Source organism: Hemitrygon akajei, chromosome 10 (assembly GCF_048418815.1).
Source record: "Hemitrygon akajei chromosome 10, sHemAka1.3, whole genome shotgun sequence".
Lineage (NCBI taxonomy): Eukaryota > Metazoa > Chordata > Chondrichthyes > Myliobatiformes > Dasyatidae > Hemitrygon > Hemitrygon akajei.
In genome coordinates, this window is record NC_133133.1 from 22,275,701 (window position 1) to 22,298,312 (window position 22,612).

Consider the following 22,612-nt stretch of genomic DNA (forward strand, 5'->3'; position numbering starts at 1 on the left):
AAAACTTGAGCATTACATCAGCAACACAAGTGAATCTGCAGATGCTGGAAATAAAAACACAAAATGCTGGCAGAACTCAGCAGGCCAGACAGCATCTATGGGAGGAGGTAGTGACGTCGTTTCGGGCGGAAACCCTTCATCAGGAGTGCCTCGTCGTCACTACCACATCTTTTCCTATTCTCCCAATCTGTTTATTTTCTTCTGCAGATTACCTCCTTCCTCATCACTACCTGTCTTCAAACCATCCATTCCATTCTCCAAATCTTTGACATTTAATGTGAAAAGAAGTGGTCCCTGCAGAACACCACGTCACCAGCACCAAAGCAGAAAAGGCCCCCTTTTTCCCGCCCTTTGCCTCCTGCCAGTCAACCAATCTTCTAGTAATATCTTGTTAAGCAGCCCCATGAGCTGCACCTTGTCAAAGGACTTTTGAAAACCCAAGTATACAACATCTACTAAATCCCTTTTGTCTACCTTGCATATTTCTTCAAAGAATTCCAACAGATTTGTCAGGAAAGATATCCATTTAAGGAAGTTATGCTGGCTTTGGCCTATTTTATCTTGTTCCTCCAAGTACCATGAATCCTCAGCTTCAGTAATGGACTTCAACATTTTCCCAACCTCTGAAGTCAGGCTAGCTGGCCTATAATTTCCTTCTTTCTGTAATAGGTTGTAAGAATATAGGAGCAGGAGCAGATCATTCAGCCCTCCAAGCCTGCCCTGCCATTCACTCTGGTCATGACGTTTTCTGCCTCAGGCCCCACTTCCTTTTTTTGTGCCAATTCACCATTGCCCTCAATTCAGTAATCTTTCAAAATAATCTACTTTTGATCTTAGAGCCAGGTTCTGATTGGTTGCCTATGAGTGATTTGTTTCTCAGGGCTCTTCTGGCCCTCTTCACCTCCTCACCATGCTGGTGACCACCACTTTCTCACAAGTGCTCAACACTCTGCCAACCTTACACTCCCCAAATGACACTGCAGAGTTCTCCAAAATCCCACCCCTATCCCAACCAATTATTCCAATCCTGATATACTAGGCAGGGTGGTAGCATTGCGGTTAGCATAACACTTTACTGTCTCAGCAATCATGATCGGGGTTAAATTCCTTATTGTCGTCTGTAAGGGGATTGTATGTTCTCTCTGTGATCATGCGGGTTTCCTCCTGTATTCCAAAGACATATAAGGTAGGGTTAGTATGTGGGCGCTAGAAGCATGACAATACTTGTGAGCTGCCCCAGTCCATCCTTGGACTGAGTGGGTCACTGACCTGCCAATGACTCATTTCACTGTATGTTTCAATATTTCAATGTACATATGACAAGTGAAGCTAATCCCAAATTTGAACACTAGCCTGCAGCCCTGACGATTCAATAAATGTTTAGCAAGCCAAGCAGCATTTGTGGGAAGTGAAAAAGAGTTAAAGTTTCAGGTTGATGACCTATCATTATAACTTTGGTCCTTTGCTTTGCAATGTTTCTAAATCTACTAGCAATAGATTCAGAAGAAAAATAATTGCTGTCCCTCTCCCAACCCTAATGCCATATTGTGATTGTTTAGTGCACCTCTAGAGGTACAGATGGATAATAGGCTGTAATCTGGTTCTTATTGTGGGAGCTTGCTATGCGCAATTTGGCTTCATTGAAACCTTCACCCTCCCTCAACACTCCCTGAACAGTACATGCACACACCAATCTGCAACCTGACCCAAATCAGCAGATTCCAGATATCCGACAAATTTCCTCCATGGCTTTCACAAGTCTAAGGAGCTCCTCTCTGACATCTCAGTCTCCAAATATGCTTCATGGACTATACTTGTGGAATTCTTGAAGCTGAAAGATTCTTTACAAATTCATGCATTTTGTTCATTGAATACCTCAGGAGAAATTATTACTCAGAACTCAGAACACTTGTCTGTCTTCTGTTATCTAGCTACATAAGAACATTATTAGAAATCGGTACAAACGAGTTTTTAAAGACGAATGGCAGTTCTGTGATGAGCGTCTGCTAAATCCTAAACCCTCCTAATAAGACCTAGGAGCAGAATTAGGCCATTTGGTCCATAATGTCTGCTCTGCCATCCCATCATGTCTGATTTATTATTCCTCTCAACCCCATTCCCCTGCTTTCTCCCCATAACCCCATAACTTTCTCCCTGTAATGTAAAAGGAAGGGCATGTTGTACCAATGAAGGCCATCAACCAATGTACAAGGGTGTACACTCTCACCCCTAAACATTATATCATTGCACTGACAGTTCAAACCAGTGTCAGGATCAGAAATCAGACCATACAAAGAAGGGGAGAAAAAGAAAGGGTGAATGGAAAAAATCCACTATTTAATTTTTTTTTTAGAAAATGTAATTACTTTTTATAAAAGCCCTCGAGCAAAGCACTAAATAATCCCACTTAATCCAATCAGTAGATGGAGGACAATGCTGGCTGATCTTTCACTAAGTAGTAATCCCTGTGATATTTGCAGCCTTTCCTGAGTCCAACAAGCATTAGTGAATGCCATTTAATCCTAAATACACTCAAGCCTCAATGAAAATACTTTTCTAAAAATGTAACATAGAATGTGAATACAATGTGTAAAACAATGTATTTTAATGTATAGTGTCATTCACCAAGGGAACAGTATGTAAACCCTGCATACAAAAAACAATATGTGCTAATGTGAATGGATATAACGATGCAGCTTGTCTGACAAAAGAAAACAAGATCTATAGAGAAACTAAATTATGTTATAAATTATTTTCCAGTAAGATGGCGGTGCACTCGGTCAACCAAAGGTGTTATTGTACGTTTTAAACGGTTTTTACGATTACAAGACCCTCTTGGACATTGGTGGTGTCGAGTGCTGCAAGTCCTGTTTATTGACTATTTGGCAAACAGCAGGGAAGCTGCGAGGCATTGGTCTTAAGCTGTGGTGCCTCCTGTTTGTAGTTGCACATGTGGAGGCGTCAGATTTGGTGCTCCACTGGAGTGCCAGAGGTGGTCTGGCTCAGTGTCCTCTCTGAAGTCAATGCTGCCAGTAGTGTCTGGTCAGCAGTAGACAAGCTAGATTGTGTTCGAATGCAGCCTGCTGCAACGTTGATGGACGCAGGGATTTGGACTATATTTTATTTTGCGTAATTGTATTTTACTGCTATCTGTACGGGCTATATGTGTTTTGTGCTGTGTATGACTGTTGGTGCTGTGTTTTTCACCTCGGCCCCGGAGTGATGCTGTTTTATTTGGGTGTATTCATGGATATTCATGTATGGTTGAATGATTATTAAACTTGAACTTGATCTTGTCCAGTGTAGAATAAGTCCTTTGACCCACTGTGTCCATCCCAACCATAATGTCCATCAAGTCTAATCCCACATAGTCCCTTTATGGCCTGCTCATTCAAATACCTATACAAATGCTTTTTAAATGTCATTGTTCCTGCTTCCACCATCTCCTCTGGCAGCTCATTCCAGATTCAAACCACTCATTCCATGAAAAATTTACACTTTCATCGTCTTTAAACATCCTCCCCCTCACCTTAAACCTATGCCCTCCAGCTTTAGACCAGCAAGACAACCTTTGGAGATGATTTTAGTTTAAATTTAAAATGTTCAGCAGATAATTTACTGGTTAATTTATACTATTTGATGGTAGAAGATGTTGCAGTACAAAGGAGGTGTTGTAAAATTGTAAATTGTGTAAAGTTCAGTTAAGATTCCTTAGTCCTCACTTAGCTAGTTGCTAGAGCATTGAATCAGTTTATCAGTTTGGAGCATTAAGGGGGGTATCTTTAACAAGGGGATTTAATAGTGGGAGGAACAGAGAGGAGGTTCTGTCAGCCTGATAGGATACCCACACGGTGTTTTGACTCCCAGGTGCCAGGGTATGGGATGTCTCGGATTGGGTGCAGAGAATTCTGAAGGGAGAGGGTGAACAGCCAGAAGTGTTGGTACCAATGACATAGGTAGAAAAAGGGAGAGGTCAGGGAGAAAAGAGAGAATTCAGGGAGTTGCAGGACCTCCAGGGTAGTAATCTCAGGATTGCTGCCTGTGCCAGATGCTAACGAGTGCAAAAATAGCATGATCAGGCATATTAATGTGTGGGTGAGAGACTGGTGTAGGGGGCAGGGCTTCAGGTTCCTGGATCACTTGGGCCTCTTCTGGGGGAGGTATGACCTGTACAAACATGACGGGTTACACCTGAACCCAAAGGGGTCCAATATCCTAGCAGACAGGTTTAATAGAGCTGTTTGGGAGGGTTTAAACTAATTTGGCAGGGCAATGGGAACCGGACTGAGGAAAGGGAAAACAGAAATAAATCAAAGATAGCATGCAACAGGGATGATAGAAAGAACAGGCAGAAGATGAGGCATAGTCACAGCCAGTGGGATGAGTTACAGGGTAATAAAGGCGTGGTACCATTAAAGAAAGCAACAAATACTGGACTGGAAGTGTTATATTTGAATGCACACAGCACAAGAAATAAAATGGATAATCTTGAAATTCAGCTACAGATTGGCAAGTATGATGTTGTGGCCATCTCTGAAACTTGGCTAAAGGATGGCTGCCATTGGGAGCTGAACGTCCAAGGATATACAGTGTATCAGAAAGATAGGTTAGTAGGCAGAGAGAGTGGTGTGGTCCTGTGTATAAGAAGTAATATAAAATCATTAGAAAGGGTTGACATAGAATCGGAAGGTGTAGAAGGCCCCTAATGACAGTTGTATACAGACCTCCAAACAACAGCCGGGATGTGAATTACAAATTACAGCAGGAGATAGAAAAGGCATGTCAGAAGGGCAATGTCATGACAATTGTGGGGATTTTAACATGAAACTGGATTGGGAAAACCAGGCCAGTACTGGACATCAAGAGATAATTTGTAGAATGTCTAAGGGATGGATTTTTAGAACAGTTTATTGCTGAGCCCACTAGGGGATCAGCTGTGCTGGATTGGGTGTTGTGCAATGATCCAGAGGTGATAAGAGAGCTTAAGGTAAAGGAACCCTTAGGGAACAGTGATCACAATATGATTGAGTTCACTTTGAAATTTGAGAAGGAGAAACTAAATTCCAATGTGTCAGTATTTCAGTGGATTAAAGGAAATTACAATGGCATGAGAGGGGAACTGGCCAAGGCTGACTAGAAAGAGACACTGTGGAAGGAAGGACAGCAGAGCAGCAATGGCTGGAGTTCCTGAGAAAAATGAGGGAAGTGCAAGAAAGATATATTCCAAATAAGAAAAAAAAATTTCAAATGGATGAAGGACACTACCGTGGCTGACAGGTGAAGTCAGAGCCAAAGTAAAAACAAAACGGAGGGCATACAAGGAAGCCAAAGCCAATGGGAAGTTATTGGGAAGCTTATAAAAACTTGCAAAAAGAAACTCAGAAGGTCACAAGGAAGGAAAAGATGAATTACGAAAGGAAGCTGGTGGCTAATATCAAAGAAAATACGAAAAGCTTTTTTAGGTATATAAAGGGTAAAACAGAGTCGGAGGTAGATATAGGACCTATACAAAATGGCGCTGAAGATATCGTAATTAGAGATGCAGAGATGACAGAGGAACTGAATGCGTACTTTGCATCAGTCTTCACAGTGAAGACATCTGCAGTATACCAGACATTCAAGAGTGTCAGAGAAGTGAAGTATGTGCAGTAAAAATTACAACTGCGAAGGTGCTCAGGAAGCTTAATGGTCTGAGGGTGGATAAATCTCCTGGACCTGATGGAATGCACCCTTGGGTTCTGAAGGAAGTAGCTGGAAAGATTACAGAGATATTAGCAATGCTCTTTCAAGAATCAATGGATTTTGGCATTGTACCAGATGACTGGAAAATTACAAATGCTCTTTAAAAAGGGTGGGAGGCAGCAGAAAGGAAACTATAGACCTGTTAGCCTGACATCGGTGGTTCGGAGGTTGTTGGAATTGATTGTTAGGTTTGAGATTACGGAGTACTTGGAGGCACATGACAAGATAGCCCAAACCCAGCATGGTTTCCTGAAAGGAAAATCCTGCCTGATTAACCTACTGCAAATTTTTGAGGAAATTATTAGCAGGGTTGACAAAGGAGATACAGTAGACGTGGTATACTTGGATTTTCAGAAGGCCCTTGACAAGGTGCCGCACACAAGGCTGCTTAGCAAGATAAGATCCTATGGAATTACAGGGGAGTTACTAGTACAGTTGGAGCATTGGCTGATTGGCAGAAAACAGAGAGGGGGAACAAAGGGATCCCATTCTGGCTGGCTGCTGGTTACCAGTGCAGTTCCACAGGGGTTGGTGTTGGGATCGCTGCTTTTTATGATGTATGTCAATGATTTGGACTATGGGATTAATGGATTTGTGACTAAATTTGCCGATGATACAAAGATAGGTGGAGGGGCGTGTAGTATTGAGGAAACAGAGAGCCTGCAGAGAGACTTAGATAATTTAGGGGAATGGGCAAAGAAGTGGCAAATGAACTAAATGTTGGAAAGTGTATGGTCATTCACTTTGGTGGAAGAAATAAACAGGCAGACTATTACTTAGATAGGAGAAAATTCAAAATGTAGAGATGCAAAGGAACTTGGGAGTCCTTGTGCAAGATACCCTAAATGTTAACCTCCAGATTGAGTCAGTGCTGAAGAAGGCAAATGCAATGTTGGCATTCATTTCTGGAGGTATAGAATATAAGAGCAGGGATGTGATGTTGAGTCTCTATAAGGCACTCGTGAGACCACACTTGGAGTATTGTGTGCAGTTTTGGGCTCCTTATTTAAGAAAGGATATACTGACATTGGAGAGGATTCAGATAAGATTCACAAGAATCCAGGAATGAAAGGGTTACCATTGAGGAACATCTGGCAGCTCTTGGGCTGTATTCCCTGGATTTCAGGAGAATGGGGAGTCTCATAGAAACATTCCGAATGTTAAGAGGCCTGAACAGATTAGATATGGCATAATTACTTTCCCATAGTAGGGGAGTCTAGGACAAAAGGGCACATCTTGAGGATTGAAGGACATGCATTTAGAACAGAGATGTGGAGAAATTTCTTTAGTCAGAGGGTGGTAAATCTATGGAACTTGTTGCCACAAGTGGCTGTGGAGGCCAAGTCATTGGGTGTATTTATGGCAGAGATAAATAGATTCTTGATTAGCCAGGGCATCAAAGGGTATGGGGTGAAAGCAGGGGATTGGGTTGACCGGAATAATTGGATCAGCCCATGATTGAATGGTGGAGTGGGCTCAATGGGCCAACTGGCCTACTTCTGCTCCTGTATCTTATGGTCTTATGAGTGGGTCTTGGGCAGTCATTCATAGTTAGAGTCATAAGGTACAGGAGAAAGGTCTTTAGTCCATCATGTCTTCCCTGACCATTAGGTAACCATCTACACCAATTTTATTTCTCAGCACTTAGCCCACAGCTTTCTGTCTCTTGGTGCTTCAAGAGCTTATCTAAATATTTCTTAAATGTACTGTATTTGTCAACGTGGAGTGGAGAGTGAGTCTGTAAAACTGGTGGGAGTGGTGAGGATGGAGTGCTGTGGGAGGGCTGTGGGACAGGTGGCAGTGAAGCAGTGCTGGGGCAGGGAGTAGCGCAGGTACAGACACAGCCAGCCCTGAGACAGGCAAGGTCATTTGATTCTAAGCAACTGGTTTATTAATCATTGCAATGTTTATTGTTCTAAAAGGGAGGAGTTTGGTCCTGGAGACTGTAGGATGCCTATGGGTAAAGATGGAGCTTCCTGGATAACATATACAAGTCCAACAAGAAGGCAAACAGCACTTTTTGTACTTTATTGTCACAAGGCTTATGAGTGAAGAATGCTGTTACCAAATAACAAGGGGACAGCAGAGGCATAGACTTGATGTGTTTTGTCATTCTTACAACTCCAGAACCCTTTTAGCATCAGCCCCTTAATCATAATGCTCTTTTTTTCATGCTTCCTAATGTACCTGACAGCTCCAGTCATTGAGTTAAGTATTGTGTGGAGAACTCCTGGAAAATACAAGCTAAATTTCTTTTACAGATATACTACCACAATGAACCTATAGACGTCACAGTTTGCATCACCAATAACACAAGTAAGGTGGTGAAGAAGATTAAGTTATCAGGTAGGTTTGTTTTCCCAGTTTGAAAAATTGTGCCGTAGTCTATGATGTGAAATTGCTGCTGTACAAGGTGTGACACAGAAACCCCAATGTTAACCCAGTCTGTCTGGTGGAATGATGGATCCAGTGATTCAGGCTGAGTACAAGATAACCGCATGCAAAACACTGGAGGATCTCACCAAACCAGCCAGCATCTGTGGAGTGGGAGAAACAGTCAAAATTCCTCTTACTCTAAGCTGGAACGAATTTCCCTTTGTTGCAATGTTTGTGCAAGAAAGCAACTTTTCATGCTTTTCCTGCACTTCCCACTTTCAGCCTTATAGTAACACGTAACCCATAGTTCACAGTCACAGATTCACACAACTTCAAATATGTTTGTGCAGACTATCAAACACCAATTAATCCAATTTGATCCCATTTTATGCTCCCCAAGTTCCCAATCATTCTTGCTGAATTCTATCACTTACAAAAAAAGTAGGGGCAATTAATGGCCTATTATCTCACCAACCTTCACATCTTTAAGGTCCGGAAGAAACCAGATCTGGAGAAAACCCATGCGATAAATTGCAATATCTATGCATCTGGAGTTCCCCATTAAGGCAGGCCTGACAGGAGGGGCACTAAGACCATATGACCATAAGACATTGGAGTAGAATTAGGCCATTCAACCAATCGAGTCTGTTCCACCATTCCATCATGGCTGATCCCAGATCCCACTCAACCCCATACACTTGCTTTTTCGCCATCTCCTTTGATGCCCTGACCGATCAGGAAGCTATCAACTTCGGCCTTAATTAAACCCATGGACTTGGCATCCACCACAGCCTGTGGCAGAGCATTCCACAGATTTACTACTCTCTTGCTGAAAAAAATTCCTCCTCACCTCTTCTCTAAAGGGCCACACCTCAAGTTTGAGGCCATGCCCTCTCGTTCTGGATACACCCACCATAGGAAGAATCCTCTCCATATCAACCCTATCTAGTCCTTTCACTATTCAATATGTTTCAATGTGATCGACCCTTCATTCTTCTAAATTCCAGTGAGTACAGGCCCAAAACTATTAACAATACTCCAAGTGCAGTCGAACTAGTATCTTATAAAGGTTAGGACATTAATGACTTGCTTTTATATTCTATTCCACTTGAAGTAAATGCCAAGATTGCATTTGCCTTCTTTACCACAGACTGAATTTGTAAATTAATCTTCTTGGAGTCTTGCATGAGGATTCTCAGTCTCTCTGCACCTCTGGTGTTTGAACCTTCTCCCCATTTAGATAATAGTCCACATTATAGTTCCTTTTACCAAAATATATTATCATGCATTTCCCAATACTGAATTCCATCTGCCACTTTTTTGCCCATTCTTCCAGTTTGTCTAAGTCCTACAGCAATTGCATTGTATCCTCAGCACTACCTACCCCTCCACTTATCTTTGTATCATCTGCAAACTTTGCCACAAAACCATCAATTTCATTATTTAAATCATTGACAAACAATGTGAAAAGTGGTGGTCCCAATACCAACCTCTGAGGAACACCACTAGTCACTGGCAGCCAACCAGAAAATACCCCCTTTATTCCCACTTGTTGCATCCTGCCTGTCAGCCATTCTGCTATTCATGCCAGTATCTTTCCTGTAACACCATTGGATATAGAAGAGGCAAATCTTTTAACTGTTGTGAACTTTGAAAGGCAAAATTGGCCCTTTTAGGTCTGGGTGGGAGACCCTGATTCTTTTTTGTCCCCATTTCTGTTCTCCCTGCAATACTTACACATGAAAATCTTGTTCAGGAGTAAGAGCTAGTACTGCCCAGAAAGTCAAATTCAACAGCTGACATATTGTCCAGCAGGAACAGCACCTACAATCTTGAATTGAATTGACTTATTTCTTACATCCTTCACATACACGAGGAGTAAAAATCTTTATGTTGCATCTCTGTCTAAATGTGCCATGTGCAATCATAGTAATTTATAATAAATAGAACAGTCAATGTCACATAGAATACAATCAAATCAGAGTGAGTTAATCAGTCTGATGGCCTGGTGGAAGAAGCTGCCCTGGAGCCTGTTGGTCCTGGCTTTTACGCTGCAGTACCATTTTCCGGATGGTAGCAGCTGGAACAGTTTGTGGCTGGGGTGACTTGGGTCCCCAATTCTACTTTTTTCACACCATCTTTGTAAATGTCCAGAATCATGGAAGTTCAGAACTACAGATGCGCTGGGCTGTCCCAACCACTCTCTGCAGAGTCCTGCGATTGAGGGAGGTACAGTTCCCATACCAGGCAGTGATGCAGCCAGTCAGGATGCTCTCAATTGTGCCCCTGTAGTAAGTTCTTAGGATTTGGGGGGCCATACCAAAATTGCTCAACTGTCTGAGGTGAAATAGGCGCTGTTGTGCCTTTTTCACCACACAGCTGGTGTGTACAGACCATATGAGATCCTCAGTGATGTGGATGCCAAGGAACTGGAAGTTTTGGTGCCATAGTAGAACAACAATGGTAAAGTAGCTTTACCAAAAATACTGCCAGGACACGAGGGTCTGAGTTACAATGAGAGGTTGAGCATTAAGTTTATAAAACTCTGGTTAGGCCACATCTGGAGTATTGCATACAGTTCTGGTCGCCCCACTATAGGAAGGATGTTGAGGCTTTGGAGAGGCCTCCTGCTTTACTAGGATGCTGCCTGGTTTAGAGGGCATGTGCTATCATGAGAGGCTGAACAAATGTGGGTTGTTTTTGTTGGGGCACTGGAAGCTATGATCTGATAGAGGTTTACAAGATTATGAGAGGCATTGATAGAGCGGACAGAGAGTATCAGTTTCCCAGGGTTGAAATGTTTAATACCAGAGGTGAGAGAGGGTAGGTTCAAGGGGGATGAGAGGGGTAACTTTTTCACTCAGAGTGCCTGGTGGTAGAGGCAAAGACATTAGGGTCTTTTAAGAGACGTTTGGATGGGGACATGGATGTAAGGAAGATGGAGGGATATGAACATGGTGCAGGTAGGAGGAATTAGTACTTGGGTATATTTGATTTTCTTCTAAGCTGGTTCGTCACAGCACTGTAGGCCAAATGGCCTGTTCTTGTGCTATGCTGTTCTGTGTTCTATGTTCAAGCTGAACAAGAGAAGATCTGAGGGACAACTCTTCATGCAGAGGGTACTGTGTATATGAAACAAGCAGCAAGAGATAGCAATTGAAGCTGGTAAAATAACAAGGTTGAAGAGAAATTTGGAGAAGTACACGGACAGGGAAGGTTCAGGGGAATACGACCCAAATGGAGGAAAGTAGACCCTAGTCAGCATGGACTAGATGTGCCGAAGGGTCTGTCCCTGTGCTGTACTGCTCTACAACTTCATAAGAAACAACCACAACTGTTCAGTGTATTTAGTACTACTGATGAATGTCTAGGCCACAGAGTTCCCAGTGAGTGGCCTCTGACATGCCATTGTACAGCCACAATAGGCACTAGCCTGGCTACAAACACAGTTGCAGGCAGCAGGGTGGTTCATTCTAATCTGCCCTCTGAGTGTAACATATTACTAACACAAGCAGAGAGAAGATGGGCCACAGCTACTCTAGAAGGCAGAATCCATCTCCTCCTTCAGGGTAATTAGTGTTGGACAAGGAGAATTGCCCCTACCACCTCATCCCATAGGCTAAGTAAAATAAAATGCTCTTGTATATTTTATGAAATGTGTTATCACATTGGCGGTGCCGATTCCATTCCTACTGAGTCACCTTGTGCTAATTATAAACTATTTATTTTTCAATTAAACTGCATGCGACTTTGTCACACTAGCAAGCAAATCTTTACACTTGTCGGTAAATCACATCGTGTGCTCTAGGCTGTTTTTCCAGTCAGAATGGTTGGGGGGGGGGGAGCAGGGGGAGGTGGAATTGGAGCATTTGTAGAATCTGAAGTGTGAACACAGAGAGGGGATAAAAGATGCAGGCAGTGTATTTCCAGTAGACCTAAGGAACAAGTGTGCGTTTTGACATTTGATTTACCGTTCTGTGTCAGAAAGGGCATCACTTGTCACTGTTTTATGAGTGTTACCTATCAGTTGCAGTGAATTACATTGTTTCTTTATTCTGTCCAATCAGTTGATCAAGTCACTGATGTAGTCCTTTATCAACTTGACAAATACACAAAGACAGTCGCTGTGGAGGAATCAGAGTAAGTGAAGTGTGAATTGTACTATTCCAGTGCTCGAAGGGAGTGTGTGCATATGTAAATATGCACAAAAGTGTGTGTTTTGTGTGGTACACATGAGTGTATATCAATTTTTTGTGCTTGCATTTCACACTTGTGTATCTATTTTGTGTGTGCATGAATGCACTTATACATTTGATGGATATTTGTGTTTGTGTGTGTGTGTGTCTGTCTGATATTGGTATTGCCTTACGAAGGGTCTCAGCCTGAAACATCGATTGTACCTCTCCCTATAGATGCTGCCTGGCCTGCTGCATTCCACCAGCATTTTGTGGGTATTGGTATTAGTTTACTATTGTCACATGTACCCAGATACAGTGAAAACCTTGTCTAACATACTGTTCATTCAGATCAAATCAGCACACAATGCACTGAGCTAGAATAAGGTAAAACAATAAATTGTAAAAGCTACTGAAAGAGTACATTATACAGTGCAAGATCAAAATGAGTTAAATTGTGAGGCCAAAAGTCCATCTTATCGTACAAGGGATCCGTTCAAGACTCTGGTAACAGTGGAATAGACGATGCCCTTGAGTCTGGTGGTGTGCTCTTTCAGGCTTTTGTACTGTATCTTCTGCCTGATGCGAGAGGGGAGGAGAGGATACTCGGGGTGGGTTGGGTCTTTGATTATGCTGGCTGCTTTACTGAGGCAGCAAGAAGTACTGGCAGAGTCCCTAGAAGAAACATTGGTCCCTGTGAAGTGCTGAGCTGTGTCCACAACTCTGCAGTTTCTGGGGGTCAGGTGCAGAGCAGTTGCTACACCAAGCCATTATACATCCAGACAGAATGCTTTAGTGTATTGATAAAGATTGGTAGGAGACGACGGGGGACATGCTGAACTTCTTTAGCCTCCTGAGGAAATAAAGGCATTGGTGAGGTTTCTTGGCCGTGACATCAGCATGGTTGGATCAGGACAGGCAATTGATGAGGATCGCACCTAAGAACACAAAATTATCAACCCCAACTGAAGTAGACGGGACCAACCCCCACCTTCCTGGATGATCAGCTTTTTTGTTTTGTTGACATTGAGGGAAAATAAATTGTCGTCATGTCACCATGTTATTAAGCTCCCTGTCTCCTTTATGTACTCCAGTTCATTGTCATTTGAGATGCAGCCCACTACAGTGGTATCTGCAAGCTTACAGATGGAGTTTGAGCAGAATCTGGCCACAGAGTCATGAGTCCACAGAGGAGCAGAGTAGGGCTTTCTGCTGCATCAGTGTTTAGAATCATCATGGTGGAACTGGTGCCACCTAGGCGAGGTCGGTTAGCACCCAAGTCCTGGAGTATCCGAGACTAGAATCGAGACACAGTACGAGACTGAAATGAAGACAGGTTTAAAACTAGATGCGAGATGAGAATCCAGATTTGAGCTGATGATTGAGCACTGAACTTGAGTTCAGGTGCTCTTTAAATATTAAAATCTTGGCACCAAAACGTGGCTGCCAATTAACAGGGTGGGCCTGAATCTTCAGATGCACCAGTGTGAGAAATTCCACGTGTGACACACTGGTATTCAAATTGGCTGCTCCATACTATTATTCACATCACTGGCTACCATAAAGGCAATGTTTTTATGCACCAAGTGGGGAGCACATCAGTTGTCTGTTTTCTCAGCCAGAGAATGGTCCCTGGGACAATTAAAGTAATCAGTACCAAAAATAAGGACTGGAATTTGCACTGCTGGAGGAGTTTAAGTGCGCAAGACGAACACATCATACCCCAATTTGTTAATGAAATGGATTGTAAACATGTTAGTAGGGGGCCCACAGTAGCGTAGCAGTTAGTGCAATGCTATTTCACCCGCAGCGTTCCGGAATTCAAGGTTCAGTTCCAGCGCCATCTGTGAGGAGTTTGTATGTTCCCCTGTGAGTGTGTGCGTTTCCCCGGGTGCTCTGGTTTCCTCCAAAAAGACCTACCAGTTATTAGCTTAGTTGGTCATTGTAAATTGTCCTGTGATTAGGTTAGTGTTAAATAGGTGGGTTACTGGGTGATGTGGCTCATTGGGTCAGAAAGGCCTGTTCCACACAGTATCTCTAAATAAATAAACATACAGTAAAACTGGATTGATTTTAACTTATGATCTGTATGTGTGATTCCAGGGACACTGTGGCAGCCAATTCCAGCTTCACCAAAGTTTACAAACTGACTCCTGTTCTGGCCAGCAATCGGAAGAAACGAGGCCTGGCCTTAGATGGGAAACTCAAACACGAGGACACTAACTTGGCCTCGAGTACCATGTAAGTCCGGCGAATGGGAACCTCACTCATGCACACTATATTACAAACCCCGAGGACTCACATGAAGAGCAGTACAGAATGTAATGAGGCTACAGTTAAATCCAGCACATCCCAATTTTCATTGGCATCCAGAAATTCAAAGTTCAAGATCCAGGATCCACGATTGTTTATTGTCATTCTTCAGTACACAAGTGTAAAAGAGAATTTTAGGGGAAGTAACTGTTCTTGAGTTTAACTCTTCAGAGCTGTGTTATAATGAACCTCAACATGTCAAAGAATATTTTATATCCATTCTTTTTTATAATGTACAACTTCTCAATAACAAGGAAATATTTAGTTAATTTCTCATCTGATTTCTCCCGATTCACTCTCCCTATTTCAGTCCTGAAATCCCTCCATTCATTTTGCCCTCCGTTCTTTCTCCACTTCCTCTTTTCTTCTTTCCTGATCACGTCTCACTCTCCTTCAACTCTGCCCATTTTCTACATCTTATGTATGGCCCCATCCTGTCCCTGCCTAATATTACATGTACGTTAGTTATGTCCATGCTTCCCACCACCACAACCCACCTTCAACTTGCGCTTCCCTGTTCTTTTGCCCATTCACTTCCTTTGATCCTAGCATTCACGATCTTTGTTGTACCCAATCAGCCTATTTCTTCCCTAAAGCATTACATTATTTCACTTCTTCACTTATGTTTTATATCAGATATTGATATATATCATATTGTTTTATATAAAATTTGATATTGGAGAATGAGAAATAATTCCAATGCAATAAAGTAGACAATGTTAAGTTAGAATCACAGGAAATAATCATCCAAACATAGTGTGATATGCCACACCCTCTCCATTTTGTTTTACATTCTGTGGTCTTTGCTACCTTTGCTTATGTTTCCTTCTAGGCTCAGACCAGAACTTGATAAAGAGGTCCTTGGAATCCTTGTCTCCTACCTGATGAAGGTGAAAGTGATAGCCTCCCGAGGCGGGTAGGTAATTTGACTTCAGGTTCAAGTTTGTCAGGTTTAGTTCTCATTCAACCATACACATGTATACAGCTAATGAAACAGTGTTCCTCCCCAGGCCAAGGGCAAAACACAGTACTTACAGTACACAGCACAAAGCATGAATATTTACTATAATATATAAAGTCACAAAATAATTTTAGCATAAGTCACTGAGTGGTGTGGACTAAAGTTCGATAATGCATGGGATGTTGGCCTGGAGCCACATTTCTGCAAGAACGAGTACATAACAATTTCTCATCTCACATTGGGTCTGTCACAGATGAAGACAATCCAATTTATCTTCTAAGGAAAGAACACAGGAAAGCAGCATTGTTGGGAGAACTGGCCTGCAGGAGCTAGCTCCCAAGCCACTACAGATTCCAGCACAGCCGTGGTTCATTCCCACACCTCTTCCAGTGCTCTCTCTCCTGGGTGGCTGTAACAGGCAATGCAGCGGTATGAAGGCCCGGCCTATGTAACAACCAAAGCCATTCAGCTTCTCTGTCGCCGGTATTGCCAACGAACCAATGAACTGCCTATGCAGTATTTTGTATGACCAATGTCCATTAGGTGTTTTAAAACGCAAACACAAGGAAATCGGCAGATGCTGGAAATTCAAACAACAACACACAAAATGCTGGTGGAACACAGCAGGCCAGGCAGCATTTTGTGTGTGTAGGTGTTTTAAAACAATTATTTACACCTTTCGTTGAACCTGGAAAGGACAATGCAACCAAGCATGCTGTTATCTTACCAGACCAGAGCTTTACCCAGTGTTCCCGTGTTTTGGGCCAGAGCTTTAATTCTCACTCTTACTTTGCTTGTGATTAATATTCATGGAACTCTTAACAGCTACTTCAAAAATAGAAGTACTATTTTAGTAATCAGGTGTTTATTTACTGAATTAGAATTTAGGCATCACTTGGGTACAACCTTGGAACAGATTCCTGACAACAAGGGTGTTCTGAAACACAAGCTGGTAGGAATCCTTCCCAAAATTGGAACAAGGGTGTTGCTGGCAATTTTACCAATTTATCTGGGTAGTCTCTCAACCTCCAAGGATTCTGCATAGGGAGCCTCGTAGTTTGTTTTTCTCCCCCTCCCTCCAGCATTCTCACCTCATTTGCCAGAGTCACAATGTCAACCTGAAATTATTAACCTGCTCTGTTGAGGAAAAACACCAGAGACACAATATTACCTCTGAAACGATTTTTATTCAGAGAGGAGTTCGCAGCCCCACACACTTTGGGTGTAAGGTAGCCAACTCCCAATTTGTCGGTTTACAAAGGTCATACTTATACCCAAAAGCAGGGTACTACATTCGGAAATATGGTTACCGATTCGAATTCATCAATTGATTGGCTATTGCATAGCTAAGCATGCAAAATACTCAGAATTAGCAAAAGTCCAAGCGTAATTCTTGGAATTAATACAGACGCACTTCAAAACACTTGAAATAGGTATTACTCAAAATACTTTAGCAAACACATTGTCTTGTGGTCGCAGGTTCCCTTTTCCTTGTGGTCTCCACATCTGGCCTGGCACCTTATTTTAGCTACCTCTCCTTAATTCCCCAATGACGTACCTCTCTCTTGTCCTGTCTACATATTTTGCTAAACTTACCCCTCGCCCAGCCCCTCTACACGTATCCCTTACCCTTTTCACATTCTCAACAAGGCCGTGTTGACATTCAGATCCACATTACTCACAGTTAGTGAGTAATTAACTGAGATCTATTCAACCAGAGGGCCAATCCATATACCATTCTGCAAATCTCCCAGTGGTGGCAAGTGAACGGTGATTAGCATTGTGCCTTCATTGTTAGTGATTTATAAATCAGTGCTGAAGTCAATCCATTAAAAATAAGGCAGTTTATTTCACAGTATAACCTGATGCATCAGTACAATGCCCCAGAGCATTTCCTGGTTTGTTCTACCTGACTTACAAAGCTAGGGCAATATATACCATTACAGAGGTTAACATACTTAATCAATGTTCCTATGCTATCAGGAACCTAACATCTAGCTACTGTATCCTCTTTGTTTAGCAACTGCTATCCACAAAATTTTGAATTGAATTGACTTTATTACTTACATCTTTCACATACGCAAGGAGTAAAAATCTATAGTTACGTCCCAGTTAAATGTGCAGTATGCAAATCTTGATGATACATTTAGTTGAAAAATAAGATTATGCTGTCCTTACTTTTGTATCCACTTTCACTAAACCTGCCTAAATATATCAACTTCCCTAATTCTATAAACCTATATAATTACAGTATATTGACTTGCATAGCTGTTCCTATTACAGTCACGAACCTATATTATACATAATTACTATATTAGTTCTATATTTTGTCACCATACTGCAAAACCATCTACATTTTATAATTTCCTTGGATAAGCTGTTCACCGAGTTGTTCAGGAGGGTTTAAACTAATTTGGCAGGAGGATGGGAACCAGAGTGAGAGTGCCGTGGATGAGGTATTTGGTTTACAAAGACAATGTGTAACAAGGTTCTGGAAAGGAGAGACTAGTGATAGGGCAAAATTGTAGTTAACAGGATGAGTTGCAATGTAAACGGTAGACAAAATTGAAAAGGATTATATCACTGATGCACCATCAATAACTCACTCTGAGACGTAAGAAGCGAGATATTGGCTTTTATTGACTGGAAGAACGAACAACACTACATCCTGGAGAATGAGGCCGGGCTCAGGCCTCAATCGCCTTTATACAGGGGTCTGTGGGAGGAGCCACAGGAGCAGTCCAGACAGGTATATGTAGTTCACCACAATCACAACTGAAGGAGTGATACTTGAATGCATGCAGAGTACAAAATAAGGTTGGTGAACTTGTAGTACAGTTGCTGATTAGCATGCATGATGCTGGAGGCCTCACTGCATAATGGCCAAAAGAAGATTACAGCTGGGAGCTTAATGTTTAAGGATACACTATGTTTCGAAAGGACAGGCAGGCAGAGGGGGTGGTGTGGCTCTGTCAGTGAAAATTAAATCAAGTCATTAAAAAGAGGTGGTATAGGGTCAGAAGGTGTTGAATCATTAAGGGTAGAGCTAAGGAGCTGCAAGGATAAAAGACCCTGATGAAGTTATATACAGACACCCCAACCAGTAATAAGGATGTGGTCTACAAATTGCAAAAGGGGATAGAAAGTGCATGCCAAAGGGAGCTGTTACAAAAGTCATGGGGGATTTCAATATGCAGTTAAATTGGGAAAATCAGGTTGGTGCTAGATGCCAGGAGAGGAATTTTATAAAATGCCTTTGAGATGGGTTTTTAGAGCAGCTCGTGGTTAAACCAACTAGGGGATCAGTTATTCTAGATTGGGTGCTGTGCAATGAGCCAGAATTGATTAGAGAGCTTAAGATAAAATAACCCTTAGGGGACGGTGATCATAATATGATCAAATTCACCCTGAAATTTGAGAAGAAGCTAAAGTTAGATGTATCAGTATTACAATGGAGTAAGGGGAATTACAGAGGCATGAGACAGAAGTTGGCCAGAATTGATTGGAAAAGAACACAGGCAGGGATGATGGCAGAGCAGCAATGGCTGGAGTTTCTGGAAGCAATTCAGAAGGCACAGGACACATCAAGTCAAGTCAAGTGAAGTTTATTGTCATTTAACTACATGCACATATATAATGTTTATAACCAAATAATGCGTATAGAGATGAGATAATGTTTGTTTGAATCGGGGTGTAAAGCACAGTAGTGCACATAACACATGATAATTTAAAAAGGTAACGATAAAATCTATGGATGAATCATAAATAGCAAACTAAAGTGCATTAATTTTAAATATTGTAAACTACAAAACAGATTAACCAGTGACATGTTGAAGACAATGCAGCTGGGAATTCAGAAGCCTAATGGCCTGAGGGAAGAAACCGTTTCTCATTCTAACTGTTCTTGTTTTTTTTTTTATATACACAGTAGTCTCCTGCCTGATGGTAGAAAGTCAAAGAGATGGTGGATGGATGGGTGGGATCCTTAATAATACTAAGGGTCCTGTGTATGTAGCACTCCTGATAAATGTTCCTGATGGATGGTAGAGAGACCCCATGATCTTCCCAGCTGTTCTCACAGTTCTTTGCAGGGACCTCTGGTCCAATGCTTGACTGTTCCCATAACCAGAGAGAGATGCAGTTTTTCAGGACACTCTCATTGGTGCTCCTGTAAAACACAGTTAAGATGGGGGAAATGGGAGCCTTGCTTGCCTCAATCTTCTCAGGAAGTGGAAGCGATGCTGTGCCTTCTTGTTCAGGGAGGTGATATTAAGGGACCAGGTGAACTCCCAGGAACTTGGTGCACTAACTCTCTCTACAGAGAAGCCATGTATTCGCAGATGGCGATGGCTTGTCTGAACCTTCCTGAAATCCACAATGATGTCCTTTGTCTTCGCCACATTGAAACTTGGGTTGTTCTTCTCATACCAATCCGTCAGCCCCTCCACTTCCTCTCTAGGCTCTGTCTCATCGTCATCATTCTTGATAAGGCCAACCATTACTGTGTCATCTGCAAACTTGATGACACAGTTTGAGCTGGATCTTGCAAAAGAGTTATGCATCAGCAGCGTGAACAGCTGTGGGCTGAGTATACAGCCTTGGGGATTGATTGGGCATGCAAGACCCCATTTTCCAGGAGGACAGAACAGAGTAGAAGGCAGAGGCTATTGCATCATCAGTGGATTGATTTACAAAAGCGAATTGGAAAGGGAGTGTAGCCAGGAGAAAGTTTTTAAATATACTCCATGACCAACCACTCAAAGCATGTCATAATGGTTAATGTTAATGCCACTGGACAATAGTCATTTATGCAGGTTACTGTCACCATCTTTGACACTAGACTGATGGTTGCCACCTTGAAAACTAAGGGGGCAATGGATTGTTCTAGAGAGATGTCAGCACTTCCATTAGCTGGGCTGCGCAATCTTTCAGAATCCAACCAAGATGACATATCCGTGGCTAAAAGAGAAGTCAAAGCCAACATAAAAGTCAGAGAGGGTATATTTGTCAGGTTGGGTCAGATTATGGTAGGACTCAAGTGCAGACCAATGAATGCTCTTTTACCAGGATTTATTAGGGAGCACAAGGGCAACAGTCTTTCAAAAACTGGAGGCAGGCACAAATCCAAAATGGCAGGCAGAGGTCTTACCCAGGAAAGGCAGTCCGGCAAGGGCAGACGATCCAGATCACGCAGGCAGAAATCAGGTGCCAAAACAGGCAAAATCAGTTGTCAGCAGCCACAATAGCAGGCTAGAACAACTCAGATCAGAGCTGGGATGAACTGGCAGAGAATGTAAGTCAAAGCAGGGTTTAAATGGACCGGGTAATGAGTGAAAACAGAAACAGGTGGGTGCTAGAGAGGAGATAAGTGGGTGATTGGCAGAAGTCCAGTAAGGAAAGGGGCTGGGTCAAAACCCACATGGCCAGGTGAAAGAAGGCAGAAATTAAGGACTGTCATGGTCCAGAGCTATCAGCAGAGGCCCTTCGACCCAGTGTTCAGGCCGGATCCTTAACAATATTATAGAGTAAAAATTATAGGAAAGTTAGAGGATTGGGAAGCTATTAAAAATCAATAGAAGGCGACTAAAAAGTCATTAAGAAGATAAGATTGAAGTAAGCTAGCCAATAATATTAAGGAGGATACAAAAAGCTTTTTCAGACACATTAAAGTGTAAAAGAGAGGGAAAAGTGGATATCGGACTACTGGAAAACAATGCTGGATGGGTAGTAATGGGGGACAAGGAAATGGCAGACAGACTGAATAAGTATCTTGTATCAGTCTTCACTGTGGATGACACTAGCAGTATGGTGGAAGTTCCAGAGTGCCAGGGGTCAGAAGTGTATGAAGATGCCATTACTAGGGAGAAGGTTCTTGAGCAGCTGAAAGGTCTGAAGGTAGTTAAGTCAAATGGACCAGATGGAGTACACCCAGGGTTTTGAAAGAGGTGACTGAAGAGATTGTGGAGGAATTAGTAATGATCTTTCAAGAATTACTGGAATCTGGAATGAAACTAGAAGACTGGTAAATTGCAAATACCACTCCACTCTTCAAGAAGGGAGAGAGGCAGTAAAAAGGAGATCACAGGCCAGTTAATTTGACCTCAGTGGTTGGGAAGGTATAGGAATCAATTGTTAAGTATGTGGTTTTGGAATACTTGTTAGCCACAGTTATGTCAACTTTGTTGGGTTCTGAAAGATTGTGCAGCCCAGCTGATGGAAGTGCTGACAGATATATTCAGCATCTCTCTAGGACAATCTATCGTCCCCTTGGTTTTCAAAGTGGCAACCATCATTCCGGTGCCAAAAAAGCTGATAAAATAGGCTGTAGTCAGCATGGTTTCCTCAATGCAAAATCTTGCCTGATAATTCTGTTGGAATTCTTTGAAGACATAGCAAGCAGTAAAGACAAAGAAGAATCGGCTGATGTGTACTTAGATTTTCAGAAGACCTTTGGGAATGCCAAACAAAGCTGCTTAACAGGCTGTGAGTCCATGGTATTACAGGGAAGATTCTAGTATGGTTAAAGCAGTTGCTGACTGGCAGGAGGCAGAGAGTAGGAATAAAGGAAGCCTTTTCCGGTTAGCTGCTGGTGACTGGTGATGTTCCACAGGGGTCTATGTTAGGACTGCTTTTTTTACATTATATGTGAGTGACTTGGATGATGGAATTGATGGCTTTGTTGCAAAGTTTGCTGATCCTACAAAGGTAGGTGGAGGGTCAGGTGGTTTTGTGGAAGTAGAGGGGCTACAGAAGAATGGGCAAAGAAATGGAAGATGGAATGCAGTGTTGGAATTTGTACGGTCATGCACTGTGGTAGAAGAAATAAAGGGTTTGACAATTTTCTAAATGGAGACAAAATTCTAAAATCTGAGGCACAAAGGGACTTCGGTTTCCTTGTGCAGAGTTCCCTGAAGGTTAATTTGCAGGTTAAGTCTGTGATGAAGAAGGCAAATGCGATGTTAGCATTTATTTCAAGAGGACTACAATATAAAAGCAAGGATGTAATGTTGATGCTTTATAAAACACCAGTGAGGCCTCCCTTGGA

At 42.3% G+C, this 22,612-nt stretch overlaps 1 protein-coding gene across 1 annotated transcript in view; it reads left to right on the forward strand.

The window, feature by feature from the left end:
• LOC140734216 (beta-arrestin-1-like) overlaps positions 1-15,526 on the forward strand; it is a 51,030-nt gene extending 35,504 nt beyond the window's left edge. Inside the window, exons 10-13 of the mRNA XM_073057896.1 lie at positions 8,004-8,088; positions 12,186-12,258; positions 14,397-14,534; positions 15,439-15,526. Coding sequence (XP_072913997.1) covers positions 8,004-8,088; positions 12,186-12,258; positions 14,397-14,534; positions 15,439-15,526 — 384 coding nt within the window. The remainder of the gene's footprint in view (positions 1-8,003; positions 8,089-12,185; positions 12,259-14,396; positions 14,535-15,438) is intronic.
• The last annotated feature ends 7,086 nt before the right edge of the window (positions 15,527-22,612 follow it).